This window comes from Oncorhynchus mykiss, chromosome 20, assembly GCF_013265735.2.
Source record: "Oncorhynchus mykiss isolate Arlee chromosome 20, USDA_OmykA_1.1, whole genome shotgun sequence".
NCBI classification, from domain to species: domain Eukaryota; kingdom Metazoa; phylum Chordata; class Actinopteri; order Salmoniformes; family Salmonidae; genus Oncorhynchus; species Oncorhynchus mykiss.
The window spans coordinates 16,091,814-16,110,132 of NC_048584.1; the positions used below are offsets into that span (position 1 = coordinate 16,091,814).

The 18,319-nt window shown below is 42.6% G+C and overlaps 1 protein-coding gene across 3 annotated transcripts in view; it reads right to left on the minus strand.

Annotated features, from left to right (window-relative positions):
* LOC110499054 (arf-GAP with dual PH domain-containing protein 1) overlaps positions 1 to 18,319 on the minus strand; it is a 41,281-nt gene continuing 22,962 nt past the window's right edge. For 2 of the 3 annotated variants that reach the window (XM_021575889.2, XM_021575886.2), the window contains exons 4-10: positions 15,673 to 15,755; positions 11,507 to 11,619; positions 11,059 to 11,205; positions 6,426 to 6,509; positions 6,193 to 6,327; positions 5,793 to 6,021; positions 1 to 759 (exon numbers count right to left, since the gene is read on the minus strand). In XM_021575889.2, coding sequence (XP_021431564.1) covers positions 731 to 759; positions 5,793 to 6,021; positions 6,193 to 6,327; positions 6,426 to 6,509; positions 11,059 to 11,205; positions 11,507 to 11,619; positions 15,673 to 15,755 — 820 coding nt within the window. In that variant the 3' untranslated portion in view covers positions 1 to 730. Of the gene's footprint in view, positions 760 to 5,792; positions 6,022 to 6,192; positions 6,328 to 6,425; positions 6,510 to 11,058; positions 11,224 to 11,506; positions 11,620 to 15,672; positions 15,756 to 18,319 lie in introns of all 3 variants that reach the window. The other variant, XM_021575888.2, reaches the window with a different exon arrangement.

An 18,319-nucleotide genomic window follows, 5' to 3' on the forward strand; every position in this document is an offset into this window, starting at 1 on the left:
TTGTTCTCAGCTTGGATCCCTGTCGAGTTTATTACAGCGGCAGACCAATAGAATGACAATGCACATCATGGGTGATGTATTACAATGGCCTAGAGTGCCATCTAGTGTCTTTCAATGATAAACACAATTTGATTGAATCAGTTAATATTAAATCAATTACAACCCTGTTGCATGAAGTAACAAAATATTTACATTCACATTTATATTTCAAAATAAACAGCCACGAGATGTGTATAACCCTGCCTAAAAGCATACGTTTAGAACAATCAGAGAAATTGCATAAATCCACTGTCATCAAAACTGTCCAATCAATAAATTACATTTACAGTACTGCTCTCAACAAACAGAGTGAACATGACTCATTAGTATACAACAAGGGAGGAACCACTCACAACACTAAGAGCGGGGGTGCAGTGTGGAAGAGTCTATGTGGAGAGCGGCAGCAGGGGAATTGATATTTCAGTGTTATTTTCTCTCCTCTCAAATCCCCTGACCCCTGACCTCTAACCCCCGGTTTAGGCATCAGGTTCAGAAGAGGTTGAGATGTAAGACCTTTTATTGTTTTTCACTCTCCTCTCTGATATATTTCTTCCATCTCTATCATTTCGTTCCGTCGCTCCAGGTACAGTAGAGACTTGTGTTATTCTGGGGTCTCTGCAGAGAAATCCTGTCTGTTCTGTTCTTGGTGGGACTTGAGCTGACCAGTAGAGTGACAGCTCTAGCTCCAGTCTCAGGGCTTGTGTTTGAAATGGGCCTCCACTGCACGGTGAAGAGCAGAAAACCAGTAAGTGTTACCACAACATAGAGATACAATCACAGAAAGGCATATAGGCACAGTACAGTAAATAAACAGGCAATCACTCATTACCCTGCTTTGGACTGCCTCTAAAAACATACCATCAATCTATAATTATAGTGATTAATACCAATGCTGGTGCTAGGGAGTTACCCGGTGTGCAGATTTTTGTTTTTAGCCCTGCCATAAAACATTGGCTTCAGCCAAGCAACTGCTTGTGAGACCTTGACTAGTTCAATTGGGGGTTGTACATAGCCTGCAAATATTATTGCAAAGATGCAATATCTGCATACATGCATACTCCTCAAGAGTAAGGCTGTGGCAGCCGGTGATTGTCATGAAAATAACTGCCCGGGCTCACGGTAATCGACCGTTAATGAGCATAAATGCATTTAGCTTCTCCTGGCTTCCACGCATAGCCTCCAAGCCACGGATACAGATCTTTAGAACATCTACATTAAAAAAAAAAAAAAAAAAAATCCATTTATTTTTGACAGGTCTTAAGAAAAATCATATGAAAAAATAAACAGAATAGCATTTAAAATGAACAGAATAGCATACTCGAGTTGTTCTTATGTTGGGCCCTGACATGGCTATGCCATTTGGCTGTGGGCTACACCCGTTCATTTAGCAGACAAGATTTGCTTAGAATTCTGTGGCATAATTTGTAAAATGATTTTATAGTATGAAGAATACAATTGAACATAAAATAGAAAGGATATTTTCTCTAAACGATTCCAATGGAAGTGCGTCCATGTGGCTATTCTGTATTGAGCGGTTCACAAAGAAACCAGTCATATATGCTTTTTTTTAGAGTTATTTATGCAACTTTAGTTGTGATACAAACGTTGGCCTATATGTTAAGATTTTTAATACGTTCTAAGGCTGCATGATGGGACTCTAGTGATGATTTGAAAAAAGCCACAAGCTTCACTCATTTCATCAGTCTCTCATTCACAATTTGACGAGCACTTGATAATATTCTCACCAGGCCTCGAATTTCCAGGTGGCATCCCCCTTGTGTGGCGGTAATGCCCCCTAAAAAATCAGTGGCCATTGTCCCCTTGGGCTGAATATAATAAGCTAATTATAATTCCCTTCTCCCAGCTGCGTGCTCCGAAGCACCTCTCACTCACATGGCTCTCTCAGATGTCCAGTCGAAGTCAGAAGTGTACATACACCTTAGCCAAATAGATTTCAACTCAGTTTTTCACAATTCCTGAACTTTAATCCCAGTAAAAATTCCCTGTCTTGGTCTCCCGGGTGGCGCAGTGGTTAAGGGCGCTGTACTGCAGCGCCAGCTGTACCACCAGAGACTTTGGGTTTGGCCGGTAGGGAAATCCTTGTCTCATCGCACACCAGCGACTCCTGTGGCGGGCCGGGCACAGTGCGCGCTAACCAAGGTTGCCAGGTGCACAGTGTTTCCTCCGACACATTGGTGCGGCTGGCTTCCGGGTTGGATGGCACTGTGTTAAGAAGCAGTGCGGCTTGGTTGGGTTGTGTATCGGAGGACGCATGACTTTCAACCTTCGTCTCTCCCGAGCCCGTACGGGAGTTGTAGCGATGAGACAAGATAGTAGCTACTAAACAATTAGATACCACGAAATTGGGGAGAAAAAGGGGTAAAAAAAAAAAAATCCCTGTCAGGTCAGTTAGGATCACCAGTTTATTTAAAAAATGTGAAATGTCAGAATAATAGTAGAGAGAATGATTGATTTCAGCTTTTATTTATTTCATCACTTTCCCAGAGGGTCAGAAGATTACATACACTCAATTAGTATTTGGTAGCATTGCCTGTAAATTGTTTAACTTGGGTCAAACGTTTCAGGTAGCTTTCCACAATAAATTGGGTGAATTTTGGCCCATTCCTCCTGACAGAGCTGGTGTAACCGAGTCAGGTTTATAGGCCTCCTTGCTCGCACACGCTTTTTCAGTTCTGCGCACACATTTTCTATGGGATTGAGGTCAGGGCTTTGTGATGGCCACTGCAATACCTTGACTTTGTTTTCCTTAAGCCATTTTGCCACAACTTTGGAAGTATGCTTGGGGTTATTGTCCATTTGGAAGACCAATTTGCGACCAAGCTTTAACTTCCTGACTTATGTCTTGAGATGTTGCTTCAATATATCCACATAATTTTCCTGCCTCATGATGCCTATTTTGTATTTTGTGACAGCAAAGCACCCCCACAACATGATGCTGCCACCCCCGTACTTCACGGTTGGGATGGTGTTCTTTGGTTTGCAAGCCTCCCCCTTTTTCCTCCAAACATAACAATGCTCATTATGGCCAAACAGTTCTATTTTTGTTTCATCAGACCAGAGGACATTTCTCCAAAAAGTATGATCTTTGTCCCCATTTGCAGTTGCAAACCGTAGTCTTTTATATGGCGGTTTTGGAGCAGTGGCTACTTCCTTGCTGAGCGGATTTTCAGGCTATGTCAATATAGGACTCATTTTACTGTGGATATAAATACTTTTGTACCTGTTTTCTCCAGCATCTTCACAAGGTCCTTTGCTATTGCTATGGGATTGATTTGCACTTTTCGCACCAAAGTACGTTCATCTCTAGGAGACAGAACGCGTATCCTTCCTGAGCGGTATGACAGCTGGTGTTTATACTTGCGTACTATTGTTTGTACAGATGAACGTGGTACCTTCAGGCGTTTGGAAATTGCTCCCAAGGATGAACCAGACTTGTGGAGGTCTTGGCTGATTTCTTTTGATTTTTCCCATGATGTCAAGCAAAGAGGCATTGAGTTTGAAGGTAGGCCTTGAAATACATCTACAGGTACACCTCCAATTGACTCAAAATATGTCAATTAGCCTATCAGAAGCTTCTAAAGCTATGACATCATTTTATGGAATTTTCCAAGCTGTATAAATGCACAGTCAACTTAGAGTATGTAAACTTCTGACCCACTGGAATTGTGATACAGTGAATTATAAAAGTGAAATAATCTGTATGTAAACAATTGTTGGAAAAAGCACTATTATTATTATTATTACTACTATTATGTCCTAACCGACTTGCCCAAACTATAGTTTGTTAACAAGAAATTTGTGGAGTGGTTGAAATGACTCCAACCTAAGTGTATATACATTTCCAGACAACTGTAGCTAATGCCCGTGATCGTGTCCTTTTCACAGCCATTTCAGCTAAGTAGTAGGCTTCAAGTGAATGGAGTCAGACACATCTGGGACGCATCTGCGCACTTCCCTCTTATTGAATTCCGAGGCGCATATTGAAGATGTTAGAACTGTCCACATTTATCCTACATTTCATCAGCCAACAAGATGAGTAGGCCTGACGAACAGCAAAAGCAATTGCTTATTTCAATCTACTATCCACCATAGTACAAAAGTTGACCTATTCTATTGGTCAACGTGTGCTTCTGTGCAATAAATAAATATTCCAAACACACTCTGAGACAGTTGTGGGATGCGATAGATCCCAAATGAATACAACCACTTGCATATGAAGCTGATCGTTTAGCAATAAGCGCGAATGTTCCAAAATGCAATCAATTAGAAGAAAACACTGTTCTCAAAAGTGATGGCAAATGTGATTATGCATGTAATGCTTTATTATAAAGGTGCATTTTTATGTTGAAAATGATCTTCCCCAAACTTGAAACTCACCCGCTGCTGATGTAGGCCAGTTAGGCTCTACACCGGTTATAAAGAAGATTCATGTGCTTCATTTCAACAAGTTATTTGGCCACTTTAGTTGCAATACAATCCTTATCAAAACATATAGACCTATGGTCTAGGATACATGCAGGGGACTATGATTTGAAAAAGTTGCCAAAAAATAAAAGGTATGCGCTTCTTGCCTTAATGCACAAGCTGGGCATCATTTACAAGTGATAGTCTAATATTGTCACACATCAGACTATTCTTGATTTAAATGTTGTCTTTACGTATAATATATGTGTGAAATGAGGTTTGATTTAGAATGGACCGTAATCATGCACCTGTCTCGGAACAGGAGCATGGGGAAAAAATACACGTCATCTATACAATAGCGAATGGAGGACGGTTCATTTTCTTTTTTTTCTTTTCTTTTTTTTCTTTTTTCTTTTACCCCTTTTTCTCCCCAATTTCGTGGTGTCCAATTGTTTATAGTAGCTACTATCTTGTCTCATCGCTACAACTCCCGTACAGGCTCGGGAGAGACAAAGGTTGAAAGTCATGCGTCCTCCGATACACAACCCAACCAAGCCGCACTGCTTCTTAACACAGCGCGCATCCAACCCGGAAGCTAGCCGCACCAATGTGTCGGAGGAAACACCGAGGCACCTGGCAACCTTGGTTAGCGCGCACTGCGCCCGGCCCACCACAGGAGTCGCTGGTGCGCGATGAGACAAGGACATCCCTACCGGCCAAGCCCTCCCTAACCCGGATGACGCTAGGCCAATTGTGCGTCGCCCCACGGACCACGGACCTCCCGGGCGCGAACCCAGAGTCTCTGATGGCACAGCTGGCGCTGCAGTACAACGCCCTTAACCACTGCGCCACCCGTGAGGTTCCATGGTTCATTTTCATGCCAGCCAGATAGGCTATGCTCCTGTGTTGAAGGGAATCAATGTGCTTAATATTAGGAAAGTTGATAAATAAAATGTTGTAGGCCTAGCCTATAGAATGCCACTGGAATTCTCTTTTTAATATTGGCCATCAAACCTCTGTTTTTTCACGCAATTGCAGAAATGTTGCGCAACATGAGCACTCATCATAACATTTGCATTGACGTCAGAGTGATTAGAGGGACAATAGAGTGCTGAGTATCAGGCAGTTAGCAAGTTTGGTAGGCTACAAATGACCAGCAGCAGCATCAGAGCTGGGAGAATCCTAATTACCGTGACTAAACGGTCATGTGGAATTTGACTGCCATCATGACTTGTGACCACCGGTGCGGCAGTAACAGCCCTACTCAAGAGTACACTTAATGTAGTGCATACTCGAGTACGCCGGTGTAATTCAGCCTCATGACTTACCTGCGTACTCTTGTGGTCTCATGGGTCTGTTGATGACCCTCTGGAAGGCAGCGATCCAGTCCCTCTGCTCCGCCTCCGTCTCGCAGGCAAACAGGAACTTCCTGTCTGGTGTTACTATGGTGATGCCATGGTTCCAGTGGTAGCCCTGTGTTGAGGGGGGAAGGCCTGGGAGCACGGTGTAGCTGTTCTCTTTACTGCCGATGAACACCTCTCCCCTTGCATAGGCGTCCTGAGAGAGGAGGGGGGAGAGGCGGCGGGGGGGAAAGAGAGCGTGAGAGAGATCAGAGAGAGATATCAGAGAATAAAGTATGCTGTATGCCACAGAATAGAAAGTTATGACAAGTAGGGTTCATTCAGAATGGATCAGTTGTTTTAGGGCAGGGTGTGTCTGTCTCTTCACCAGAGGATCTTTGAAGTACATGAGTCTCCTGTCGTCCATGGTGAACCACCTTTTCTTAAAGCCCTCTGTGTGCTTTGGGCCTGTCTTCTCCATGAAGCCCTCTTTCATGAAGCTACGTGTCAGTTTGGGCACCAGCTGAAGGCCAAGACAAGAGAGAAAAGTGTTTGTTTAATTGTGTTAAATTGGGGTTCCTTGTGGTAATACTCATTGCTCAATATATGTTGTGGCCTCACCTCCTCATCACTGGCTCCAGGGAAGGCCACCTGAAGGTAATGGAACCTGGCAGCTCTGATAGCGTTGAACCAGTCCACCATTTCCTACCAAAACAAAAGACACAAAAGCATCCTAGTCAGAGCTAGTCAGATACAGTGCCTTGCGAAAGTATTCGGCCCCCTTGAACTTTGCGACCTTTTGCCACATTTCAGGCTTCAAACATAAAGATATAAAACTGTATTTTTTTTGTGAAGAATCAACAACAAGTGGGACACAATCATGAAGTGGAATGACATTTATTGGATATTTCAAACTTTTTTAACAAATCAAAAACTGAAAAATTGGGCGTGCAAAATTATTCAGCCCCCTTAAGTTAATACTTTGTAGCGCCACCTTTTGCTGCGAATATAGCTGTAAGTCGCTTGGGGTATGTCTCTATCAGTTTTGCACATCGAGAGACTGACATTTTTTCCCATTCCTCCTTGCAAAACAGCTCGAGCTCAGTGAGGTTGGATGGAGAGCATTTGTGAACAGCAGTTTTCAGTTCTTTCCACAGATTCTCGATTGGATTCAGGTCTGGACTTTGACTTGGTCATTCTAACACCTGGATATGTTTATTTTTGAACCATTCCATTGTAGATTTTGCTTTATGTTTTGGATCATTGTCTTGTTGGAAGGCAAATCTCCGTCCCAGTCTCAGGTCTTTTGCAGACTCCATCAGGTTTTCTTCCAGAATGATCCTGTATTTGGCTCCATCCATCTTCCCATCAATTTTAACCATCTTCCCTGTCCCTGCTGAAGAAAAGCAGGCCCAAACCATGATGCTGCCACCACCATGTTTGACAGTGGGGATGGTGTGTTCAGCTGTGTTGCTTTTACGCCAAACATAACATTTTGCATTGTTGCCAAAAAGTTAAATTTTGGTTTCATCTGACCAGAGCACCTTCTTCCACATGTTTGGTGTGTCTCCCAGGTGGCTTGTGGCAAACTTTAAACAACACTTTTTATGGATATCTTTAAGAAATGGCTTTCTTCTTGCCACTCTTCCATAAAGGCCAGATTTGTGCAATATACGACTGATTGTTGTCCTATGGACAGAGTCTCCCACCTCAGCTGTAGATCTCTGCAGTTCATCCAGAGTGATCATGGGCCTCTTGGCTGCATCTCTGATCAGTCTTCTCCTTGTATGAGCTGAAAGTTTAGAGGGACGGCCAGGTCTTGGTAGATTTGCAGTGGTCTGATACTCCTTCCATTTCAATATTATCGCTTGCACAGTGCTCCTTGGGATGTTTAAAGCTTGGGAAATCTTTTTGTATCCAAATCCGGCTTTAAACTTCTTCACAACAGTATCTCGGACCTGCCTGGTGTGTTCCTTGTTCTTCATGATGCTCTCTGCGCTTTTAACGGACCTCTGAGACTATCACAGTGCAGGTGCATTTATACGGAGACTTGATTACACACAGGTGGATTGTATTTATCATCATTAGTCATTTAGGTCAACATTGGATCATTCAGAGATCCTCACTGAACTTCTGGAGAGAGTTTGCTGCACTGAAAGTAAAGGGGCTGAATAATTTTGCACGCCCAATTTTTCAGTTTTTGATTTGTTAAAAAAGTTTGAAATATCCAATAAATGTCGTTCCACTTCATGATTTTGTCCCACTTGTTGTTGATTCTTCACAAAAAAATACAGTTTTATATCTTTATGTTTGAAGCCTGAAATGTGGCAAAAGGTTGCAAAGTTCAAGGGGGCCGAATAATTTCGCAAGGCACTGTATATGCCTTATTCAGAGTCATCCCTGCAATGAGAAGATCGTAAACCTGCTACAGTATGGAACATTACGAGACGTGATCAAGGTATTATATCACGACAAAACAGCTTTAATATTACTGTTCTGTTCAAGCTTGCCATCTTGTCTGTTAACCAGCTGAGGAGGCTGTACACGCTGTGCCTTTCATCCTAACCCACAGACAAGGGTGACTTGCTACTGAGAGAGATGGTCACCTGTGTGCACAGCAGTAAACCCTCAGAGAAAAACAGCCCGCCAGCCAGCAACTCTGTGTGTGACTGCAACCCCCTCCACATTCCTCTACTGCTGTTACTACTTCCTCTACTGCTGTCACAGTGAAGAACACGTCTACTGATGAAATAGATATCTAGACATGTTTATTTCCACTCTCCCCCAGTTATCCAGAACAGCCCATATCTACTAGAGACTCTTAGAAGAAAAAGGTGCTATCTAGAGCTTAAAAGGGTTCTTCGGCTGTCCCCAAAGGAGAACCCTTTGAAGAAACCTTTTTGGTTCCAGGTAGAATCATATGGGGTTCCTTGTAGAATCCTTTCCCCAGAGGGTTTTTACATGGAACCCAGAAGAGTTCTACCTGGAAATGAAAAGTGTTTTCCTATGGGTAAACCCAAGGGCCTTTTATGGAACCCTTTTCTTTTTATAAGAGTGTAGAGACTCACATTTAGTTGAACAGACTACAGTGGTTCGTCCTTTAAAAGTTGCAGTATACTGCGGCGCAGCTTGTATGGGGCCTCAGAATTGTATGGCACGTTATTTAAGTGTGAGCCACTGGTACCATTAATGCTAGTTAGTGCTAGTTTGACCACCAGAGGAGCATTTGATAGCCTTCAATAGTAGCGGGCACGCGGGAGACCTGAAAAATGTGTCGATTCACACGCAGAGCGTGGCAGATGTTTATTAAGCCTTCGCAGAAAGCAGGAATCGTGATCACAGGCAGGCAGGAAATGGTCAAACACAGGTAGGTAGTCAAAAACAAACAATACCTCACAACCATACAAACAGAAAGAACTGAACTAAATAGGGAGCTGATGAGACCAGGTGAGAAACGAACTCAGGTGAAATAGGCTACCTTGGGGCGGCAGGTAGCCTAGTGGTTAGAGCGTTGGACTCGAATCCCCGAGCTGACAAGATAGAAATCTGTCGTTCTGCCCCTGAACAACACAGTTAACCAACTGTTCCTAGGCTGTCATTGAAAATAAGAATTTGTTCTTAACTGACTTGCCTTGCAAAATAAAAAGATTAAAAAAAATCTATGATCAAAAATTAAAGACAGGGCTACGTTCCAGAACACAAAGAAACCAGAACACAAGGTTGACTAAGAAAAGAAAAGCAGAACCTTACAAGACTGGGGTTCAATTCCCCGACGGGGAGGAAGGAGTAGCCTGTCCTTGTAAATAAGAATTTGTTCTTAACTGACTTGCCTAGTTAAATAAAGGTTACACTAAGAGCATAAGTCTAACATATACCCAAACAGAGATTCTGTGAAAATAAAATCTCATTGATTTATCAAAACCAGTCCAATATATCTGTGAGAATATCCAACAGGCTTTTATATAATTAATAATTAATAATTATTAATTAATCAATTAATAATCGCAATATTTTGGAGATGATTTTGTTTTCAAATAACGTAAATGTAACGTCTGCTTTCAACTCCCACCCTCAAATACCTAGATCCCCTGAACGCAGCCCACTCTCCAGATCCCAATCACCTGAATTATGATCACCTGTTCACACACCTGTATGTCATTATCACACACTATTTAGTTCAGTTCTTTGCACCGCATCACTATGAGGTATCGTTTGTTTTGTGACACACGTCTTTCAGAGAGCTGGTTTTCCGGTGAGTTACTCCTCCCGTGTATGATAGTGAGGCAGGCAGAAACTAACGACGCCTTTTGCCTATTCCCTGCCTGTACTTTAGCCTATTGGATTTCCTGTTATCTACATATTGTCTGATCTCTAGGACTAATTTACTAGTCTTTTCCCTCGCCTGTACTGTTGCCCTTTTGGACCCCCTGTGTATGACCTTTTGCCTGCCCCTGGACCCATCTACCTGCCTCCTCACGTGGTCCTTTGCAATAAACACCTGCCTTGAAACCAGCTCTCTGCCTCCCCTCGTGTTCATTACAGTAAAATGAGAGAGAAAAAGGCCATTCTTGAACATGGGGTGTGACATTGTTACTCATTTGTAAATAAAGCCAGTTTGTTATTTAGAATGATTTATTTCTGTTTTTAGAGGGAGAGAAACCTACAATTAACAAATGGGTCTCCCAGCCGAGGCTGGCACAGGTATTGATCCAGCATCCGTTGTAAACCAGCTTGCAGTGTCTTAGAACGTTGCGCCACTCAGGCGCTGTACAACGTGACCGGTCGGGAGTGGCATACAGTACTACAGTAAGAGCAAAATAAAATAATAAAAACAGTTTTGGTAGGTAATACTGAAGTCGTCAGTCAATTATCAGTTACTATTTAGGTTTATGTCGCACATTCATTGCCAGTTGGAGGACCCAAAAGCATAATCAGTGCTCTAACTGCCCCTTGCGCTGGTCTGGGGCAATGAAGTGATGACGCAGAGTACCATACTAAACCACAAATTACCTCTAAGTTCCGCAGCACAACTTTTAGTGGAGCAACCGCTGTAAATCAGTGTTCCTTGATATGAGTAACAGCAGCCATATTAGGTGTACCATTGAATTGATGATTCATCATACATCGTATCTCTAAGAATTCTGTGCATTTACACATATTACAATAGGAGTTGGCTATACCAGTATAAACAGATCTGGGACCAGGATACAAAGCCGCAGAGTCCTTTTTGTCACAGTCACCCATAATGCCTCACCTTAGAATCGCTGTGGTAGACAAAGATGTTCCTGGTGCTGTTGTCTCTCAAGTAAGTAATCTGCAGGCCGTAGGGGTTGCCTATCTTAGCCGGCTGGAACGTGGCATTGAGAGTCTCGATCTTCATCACTGCCTTGGGGTCCCGCGCCTGGGGGAGATACACAAACTGTACGGTACATAAATACAGTATACGTATAAATTGTTACATCGAATAATACATACTGTATGTTTAGATAGGTAAGGAGATTAAGTCTGAGGTATTTGTTTTAGTTTCCTTGTGGACACATATACATAGCGTGCTATACAAGTATTCATGATTAACTTGAAAGAGATGATTAACCTGAAAGCTAGTAGCATAAATTAGCTGGAGATTACGTTTCGCAGGGACATGCTTGTATTTATGTGTGAGAGCATGTGCAGATGTGACTACGTGTTGACTCCAGCCTTACGTCCTGCTTGTTGAAATACTTGAGCGCCCCCTCTCGTTCTGACAGGATGAATTTCCGGCTGAGGAACTGGCCGTTGTCTCGCCCGCGTTTCCATAGAAACCCCTCTCTGTACCCTGGGCAGATAGAAACCCACCAGACAAACTCAGACAAACTGAAATAACTCTCTGGTGTAATCAAGAAATACCAAAGCGTATGAAGGGAGAGTGAAAGGGAGACAGAAAGAGAGGGATGAAGAGACAGAGAGAGGGGCTTTAGGTGAAAGAGAGTACATGAGAGAGGAAGTCATAGAACAGAATGCAGGAAGAAACAAATAACCTCACTGATGGTAAAGTACTGTACATTCTTTTACATGTCAATGACACAGCACTAGTCCTTCCAGTCTATTTCTGGACCTCTTACAGACAGGAAGTGGTTTCATTAAGTGGCAGTACAGAGCACGGTGTATAATCCATTAGAGACTACACACGCTCTTCAACTCTCTCTTACTCTCTCATATTCTCTCTTTCTCCCTCCTCCCCCTCCATTTTCTCTCTTCACTTCTCTATTTTCCTTTCTCCTCCCTCCCACGAATCTCTGTTCACTGTATCCCCATCTATCTATCTCATACACACTCGCATATACTGTATCAATGCATGCCATACTACTAATCCCATCCAACACCCCTCAAGTCCCATAACCCCCCCAACATCTCTCCTTCCTCATCTGTCCCCCTGTTTTCTCCTCCCTCTCTCCATCCCCTGGTGACAGAGGTTGGCATCTCTCTTTTTCCCAGTTAATCGTAATGTATTCACCTTGCATTACCACCATCGATCAATAACAACCCCCACTCCTCCCTTTTCTCTGCATGCAGAATCAATACAGCCATTGAGCACTGGGAGTCTAGTTTACCACCACCCTCCCTGCACCTACAGAAGGATACACAGTACCAGTCAAAAGTTTGGACACGCCTACTCATTGAAGGGTTTTTCTTTATTTTACTATTTTCTACATTGTAGAATAATAGTGAAGACATCAAAACAATTAAATAACACATATGAAACCATGTAGTAAACAAAAAGTGTTAAACAAATCAAAATATATTTGAGATTCTTTAATGTAGCCACCCTTTGCCTTGACAGCTTTGCACACTCTTGGCATTCTCTCAACCAGCTTCATGAGGAATGCTTTTCCAACAGTCTTGAAGGAGTACCCACTTATGTTGAGTACTTGTTGGCTGCTTTTTCTTCACTCTGGGGTCCAACTCATCCCAAACCATTTCAATTGGGTTGAGGTCATGCTGGTTAAGTGTGCCTTTCATTCTAAATAAATCACAGACCGTGTGACCAGCAAAGCACCCCACACCATCACACTACCTCCTCCATGCTTCACGGTGGGAACCACATATGCGGAGATCATCCGTTTACCTACTCTGCGTCTCACAAAGACACAGCGGTTGGAACCAGATATCTCAAATTTGGACTCATCAGAACAAAGGACAGATTTTCACCGGTCTAATGTCCATTGCTCGTGTTTCTTGGCCCAAGCAAGTCTCTTCTTCTTATTGGTGTACTTTAGTAGTGGTTTCTTTGCAGAAATTCGACCATGAAGGCCTGATTCACACAGTCTCCTCTGCACAATTGATGTTGTGATGTGTCTGTTACTTGAACACTGTGAAGCATTTATTTGGGCTGCAATCAGAGGTGCAGTTAACTCTAATGAACTTATCCTCTGCAGCAGAGGTGTCTCTGGATCTTCCTTTCCTGTGGCGGTCCTCATGAGAGCCAGTTTCATCATAACACTTCATGGTTTTTACGACTTCACTTGAAGAAACTTTCAAAGTTCTTGAAATTTTCCAGATTGACTGACCTTCATGTCTTAAAGTAATGATGGACTGTTGTTTCTCTTTGCTTATTTGAACTGTTCTTGCCATAATATGGACTTGATATTTTACCAAATAGGGCTATCTTCTGTATATCACCCTACCTTGTCACAATACAACTGATTGGCTCAAACGCATTAAGAAGGAAAGAAATTCCACAAATGAACTTTTAACAAGGCACACCTGTTTATTGAAATGTATTCCAGGTGACTACCTCATGAAGCTGGTTGAGAGAATGCCAAGAGTGTGCAAAGCTGTCATCAAGGCAAAGGGTGGCTATTTGAAGAACCTCAAATATATTTTGATTTGTTGGAATCGTGGTTACTACATGATTCCACATGTGTTATTTCATAGTTTTATTGTCTTCACATTGAATAATCAAAAAACCTTGAATGAGTAGGTGTGTCCAAACTTTTGACAGGTACTGAAAGGTAACAGAACATATAAAAGGCCTTAAAGAGGGTAGCGAGGCGACAGATGACTGGATGAGGGTAGGACCCGTGGATCTATTCATTTTAACCCTGGGTTAACCCTGGACGATGCAAATATTATGTGATGCAAATAGACATAAACAAATACAAATCTCCTGCCCAATGCATCCCTATGTATCACAGAAATATAGCTGTGTGTGTGTGTGTGTGTGTGTGTGTGTGTGTGTGTGTGTGTAATTAAGATGAAAGGAAAGGAGTAATTGTGTGTTTTTGATTTTACTATCCCTGTTGAGACCAGAAGTCCTCACAAGGATAGTAAAACAAGGAAAATTCAGACAAGTGGGAACATTTCACCGGTACCCACATGGAAGAATACTATTTTAGGGTTAGGGTTAGATTAAGGGTTAAGAGTTAGGGTTAGCTTTAGTGTTTGGGGTTAAGGTTAGCGTTAGGTTAAGCGTTAGGGGTTAGGGAAAATATCATTTTGAATGGGAATCAACTGTTCGGTCCTCACAAGGATAGTAAAACAAACGTGTGTGTGTGTCTGTCTGTGTGCGCTGTGTGTGTGTGCGCATGTGTTAGTCATGCGCATGTCAGCTGTTTGTTCACCCGCAACCACCCACAGTTCCCTTTTTTCTCTTGAACATTTATTGAACAATTCATTTTTTCTTCAAAATGTTTTCACTTATTGCATATTTAGGCCTATCGAACAGTATGTGATGATGCGACACACCTCTGTATTTCCTGTCATTGCATTGATTAGTCCTGTTTGGGATTCATGCTACACTCTGACAATGATCCATTGTATTGCTTAACCAATAACTGTAGCAAATATGGTGTATGTTTATTGCGGTGAGGTCTGTCTATTTAATTTCCTTTTAGTGCCTATAGCGATGGTCTATTCATGTATCTGCTTTAAGTGCGCATTGGTATGGTCTCTCTACAATCGGGCGCGCCGGGGTATTGAGGGTATGTAAGCACGTTCTTTACAGGTATCAGGAGGACTGCTGTTGTAAATATTCACCTGCACTAATTTCACTGGACAGCAAATAAATCAAAAGAATATGTAAATACAACCTTTGTTCCTAATTTTAATACTGGTAGTTCTCTGGTGCTGAAAACCTCCTAAGTTAGACTGCCGGATCCCGTGATACCTTAACAGAGTAGCCTAGTAATGTTCTGCTGGAACAAAGAAACGGCATGTATTTGGTGCTCATACAGTTAGGCCCTAAAGCTAATGCCAGATAAAAAAAAACAGCCTCAAAGTAGCCTATAGATATGAATTGCACAAGAATTCTACATTCACGGATTTTTATTGCACTGTTTTTATTGCACCTCCTATAAGCCCTTCATCCACACAATATTGCATAACCCTAAACCTGACCACCCTGAGGATATAACTGCGGCTTATGAGTAAACCCGCGAATCACTACTGTGTGCGTGTGTGCCCAAGGAGGAAGTTGAATCTCATAGTAAACAGATGAGGTCATCTTTAATCAATGAGAGTCCAGTCTGGCTCCAATAAGAGCGAGAGTGCTTTCATGCAATGAAAAAAGAGCATGAGTCATTCACTGACATTGACACTTATACTGTCTGCCTCAGCTTAGTAAGAACACAAACAACCACCAAGGAAGAATACAAGGCCAGACATATTCACTCTGCCTTCATTCTACGCCTCAACGTCATCCGTTCTTCAAATTCATAGTTCACAAAAAGCATTTATGTGGCCACTTGAGTGCAATGGATTTTTGGGATGCTTGGGAAAGGATTTTGTTTATTTTCAGAGGACTATTTGTTGGTTTGATTTTGCATAGCTCTGCATCCATAGCTTTGCATAGGCAAACCTTGTGTGTGTGTGTGTGTGTGTGCCAGCTCACCTGCAGAGTATGGCTCCTGTTTCTCGATGAACTCAAACTCGTTCCTCTCGTACCTGGCTCGGATCCACTGCTCCCGCAGTAGCCTAGAGCACAATGAAGCAATGGATGGGTTTCACCTTCTCTCACCTTTCTCTATAGCACAGGTGCCACGCTGCTGTGTGAATGAATGATGACCTAACAAGCTGGGAGGTTGGGACACAGGCCACATTTCTACTTATCTCGCTGTGACAGATTCTCCTTTCCTTTCATCTTCCTTGCCCACAGGCACGCACGCACACACACACTCCTTTACACCAGGACAAAGAGATTGATTAGCATGAGTAAACAGATTAATAACAGATTATCTATTTTTGGTTGTGTGTGTAGAGGAGTGAACCTCACTATGACAACAGCAGCCTCTCCCCTCTCTCTCCCTCTCTCTGATAGACGTTTTCAAACTGTATGCAGGTCTATTTTAGATGTTCCTGTCTTTTTTCGGTGTCTCTTATAATAATCATGTCAGTACGGTCAGCTCGCATTTGGCATCTTTTCAGAACAAACATCAGATTATTCAGATTAAAGTAATCCATTCAATTGACACAAAACCAAATCTGTACCTGACGATTCCCTCTCTCACATTATTGGGTTGGCACTAGAGGTCGACCAATTAATCGGAATGGCCGATTAATTAGGGATGATTTCAAGTTTTCATAACAATCGGAAATTGGTATTTTTGGGCGCTGATTTGCCAATTTTTTTTTATATACCTTTATTTAACTAGGCAAGTCAGTTAAGAACACATTCTTATTTTCAATGACGGCCTAGGAACGGTGGGTTAACTGCCTTGTTCAGGGGCAGAACGACAGATTTCCACCTTGTCAGCTCGGGGGATCCAATCTTGCAACCTTACAGTTAACTAGTCCAACGCAATAACGACCTGCCTCTCTCTCGTTGCGCGAATGCAGTAAGCCAAGGTAAGTTGCTAGCTAGCATAAACTTATCTTATAAAAAACAATCAATCACTAGTTAACTAAACATGGTTGATGATATTACTAGATATTATCTAGCGTGTCCTGCGTTGCATATAATCTGATTGAGCATACAAGTATCTGACTGAGCGGTGGTATGTTGAAGCAGGCACTAAACATTCATTCAAACAGCACTTTCGTGCGTTTTGCCAGCAGTTCTTCGTTGTGCGTCAAGCATTGCGCTGTTTATGACTTCAAGCCTATCAACTCCCAAGATGAGACTGTTGTAACCGAAGTGAAATGGCTAGCTAGTTAGCGCGCGCTAATAGCGTTTCAAACGTCACTTGCTCTGAGCCTTCTAGTAGTTGTTCCCCTTGCTCTGCATGGGTAACGCTGCTTCAATGGTGGCTGTTGTAGATGTGTTGCTGGTTCGAGCCCAGGGAGGAGCGGAAGCTATACTGTTACACTGGCAATACTAAAGTGCCTATAAGAACATCCAATAGTCAAAGGTTAATGAAATACAAATGGTATAGAGGGAAACAGTCCTATAATTCCTATAATAACTACAACCTAAAACTTCTTACCTGGGAATATTGAAGACTCATGTTAAAAGTAACCACCAGCTTTCATATGTTCTCATGTTCTGAGCAAGTAACTGAAACGTTAGCTTTCTTACATAGCACATATTGCACTTTTACTTTCTTCTCCAACACTTTGTTTTTGCATTATTTAAACCAAATTGAACATGTTTCATTATTTACTTGAGGCTAAATTGATTTTATTGATGTCTTATATTAAGTTAAAATAAGTGTTCATTCAGTATTGTTGTAATTGTCGTTATTAAAGGTATGGCGTTGAAAAATCATAATCGGTTGACCTCTAGTTGGCACCCACAGAGAAACGTAATGGCACAGGCACAACTTGGCGCTGTCATTTTGGAAGTCACACTGTGACGGCCCTGAATTTTTCTGAACCGTCTCAGTGCTTCTCCTTCCAATAGGGCGCTTTCCCTTTAATTCCCAATTAAATAGCCAGCATCAGCTGCGCAAAAAGGGTTGTGATGGAGACGTGAATTTGTCTCTGATCTCTTTGAGGAGACCTGCCAAAGATGGAACCTGAGACAAAAGTTGACCACGGCCTATCACCCACAGACCAACCTTACTGAGAGGGTAAATCGAACCTTGAAGACAATGATTGCTTCCTAGGTAGGGACCCAGCACAAACACTGGGACAAGCACCTTCACGAGTTTCGATTTGCCCTGACTTCTGCTGTGCAAGAGACCACTGGAGTCACACCTGCAGAGCCGAACCTAAGTCGTCCCCTCCGAGGACCCTTGGATATGGTGCTACAGCCCCAGCAGCTTACTCCAGACGCTGCTTGCTATGACCAGGTAGTCCATCTCCATGACTTGAGAGCTCTTGTCTCAAAGAACATGATCCAGGCTCGACTCAAGCAGAAGAGAAATTATGATAAGAACAGACGAGACATGCAGTTCCAGCTTCGTGATCGGGTGTGGCTTCGCTCTCATCCTTACTTGAAAGCTGAACAATTCTTCTCGGCCAAGCTCGTTTCTAAATGGCAAGGACCATATAGGATTGTGGAGCAGATGGGCCCTTTGAACTACCGAGTGGTGAAAGAGGACACAAGTGAAGATATGCGGTGTTACCCCTCGGCTGAGGAATTGGAGGTGATTGAGCGC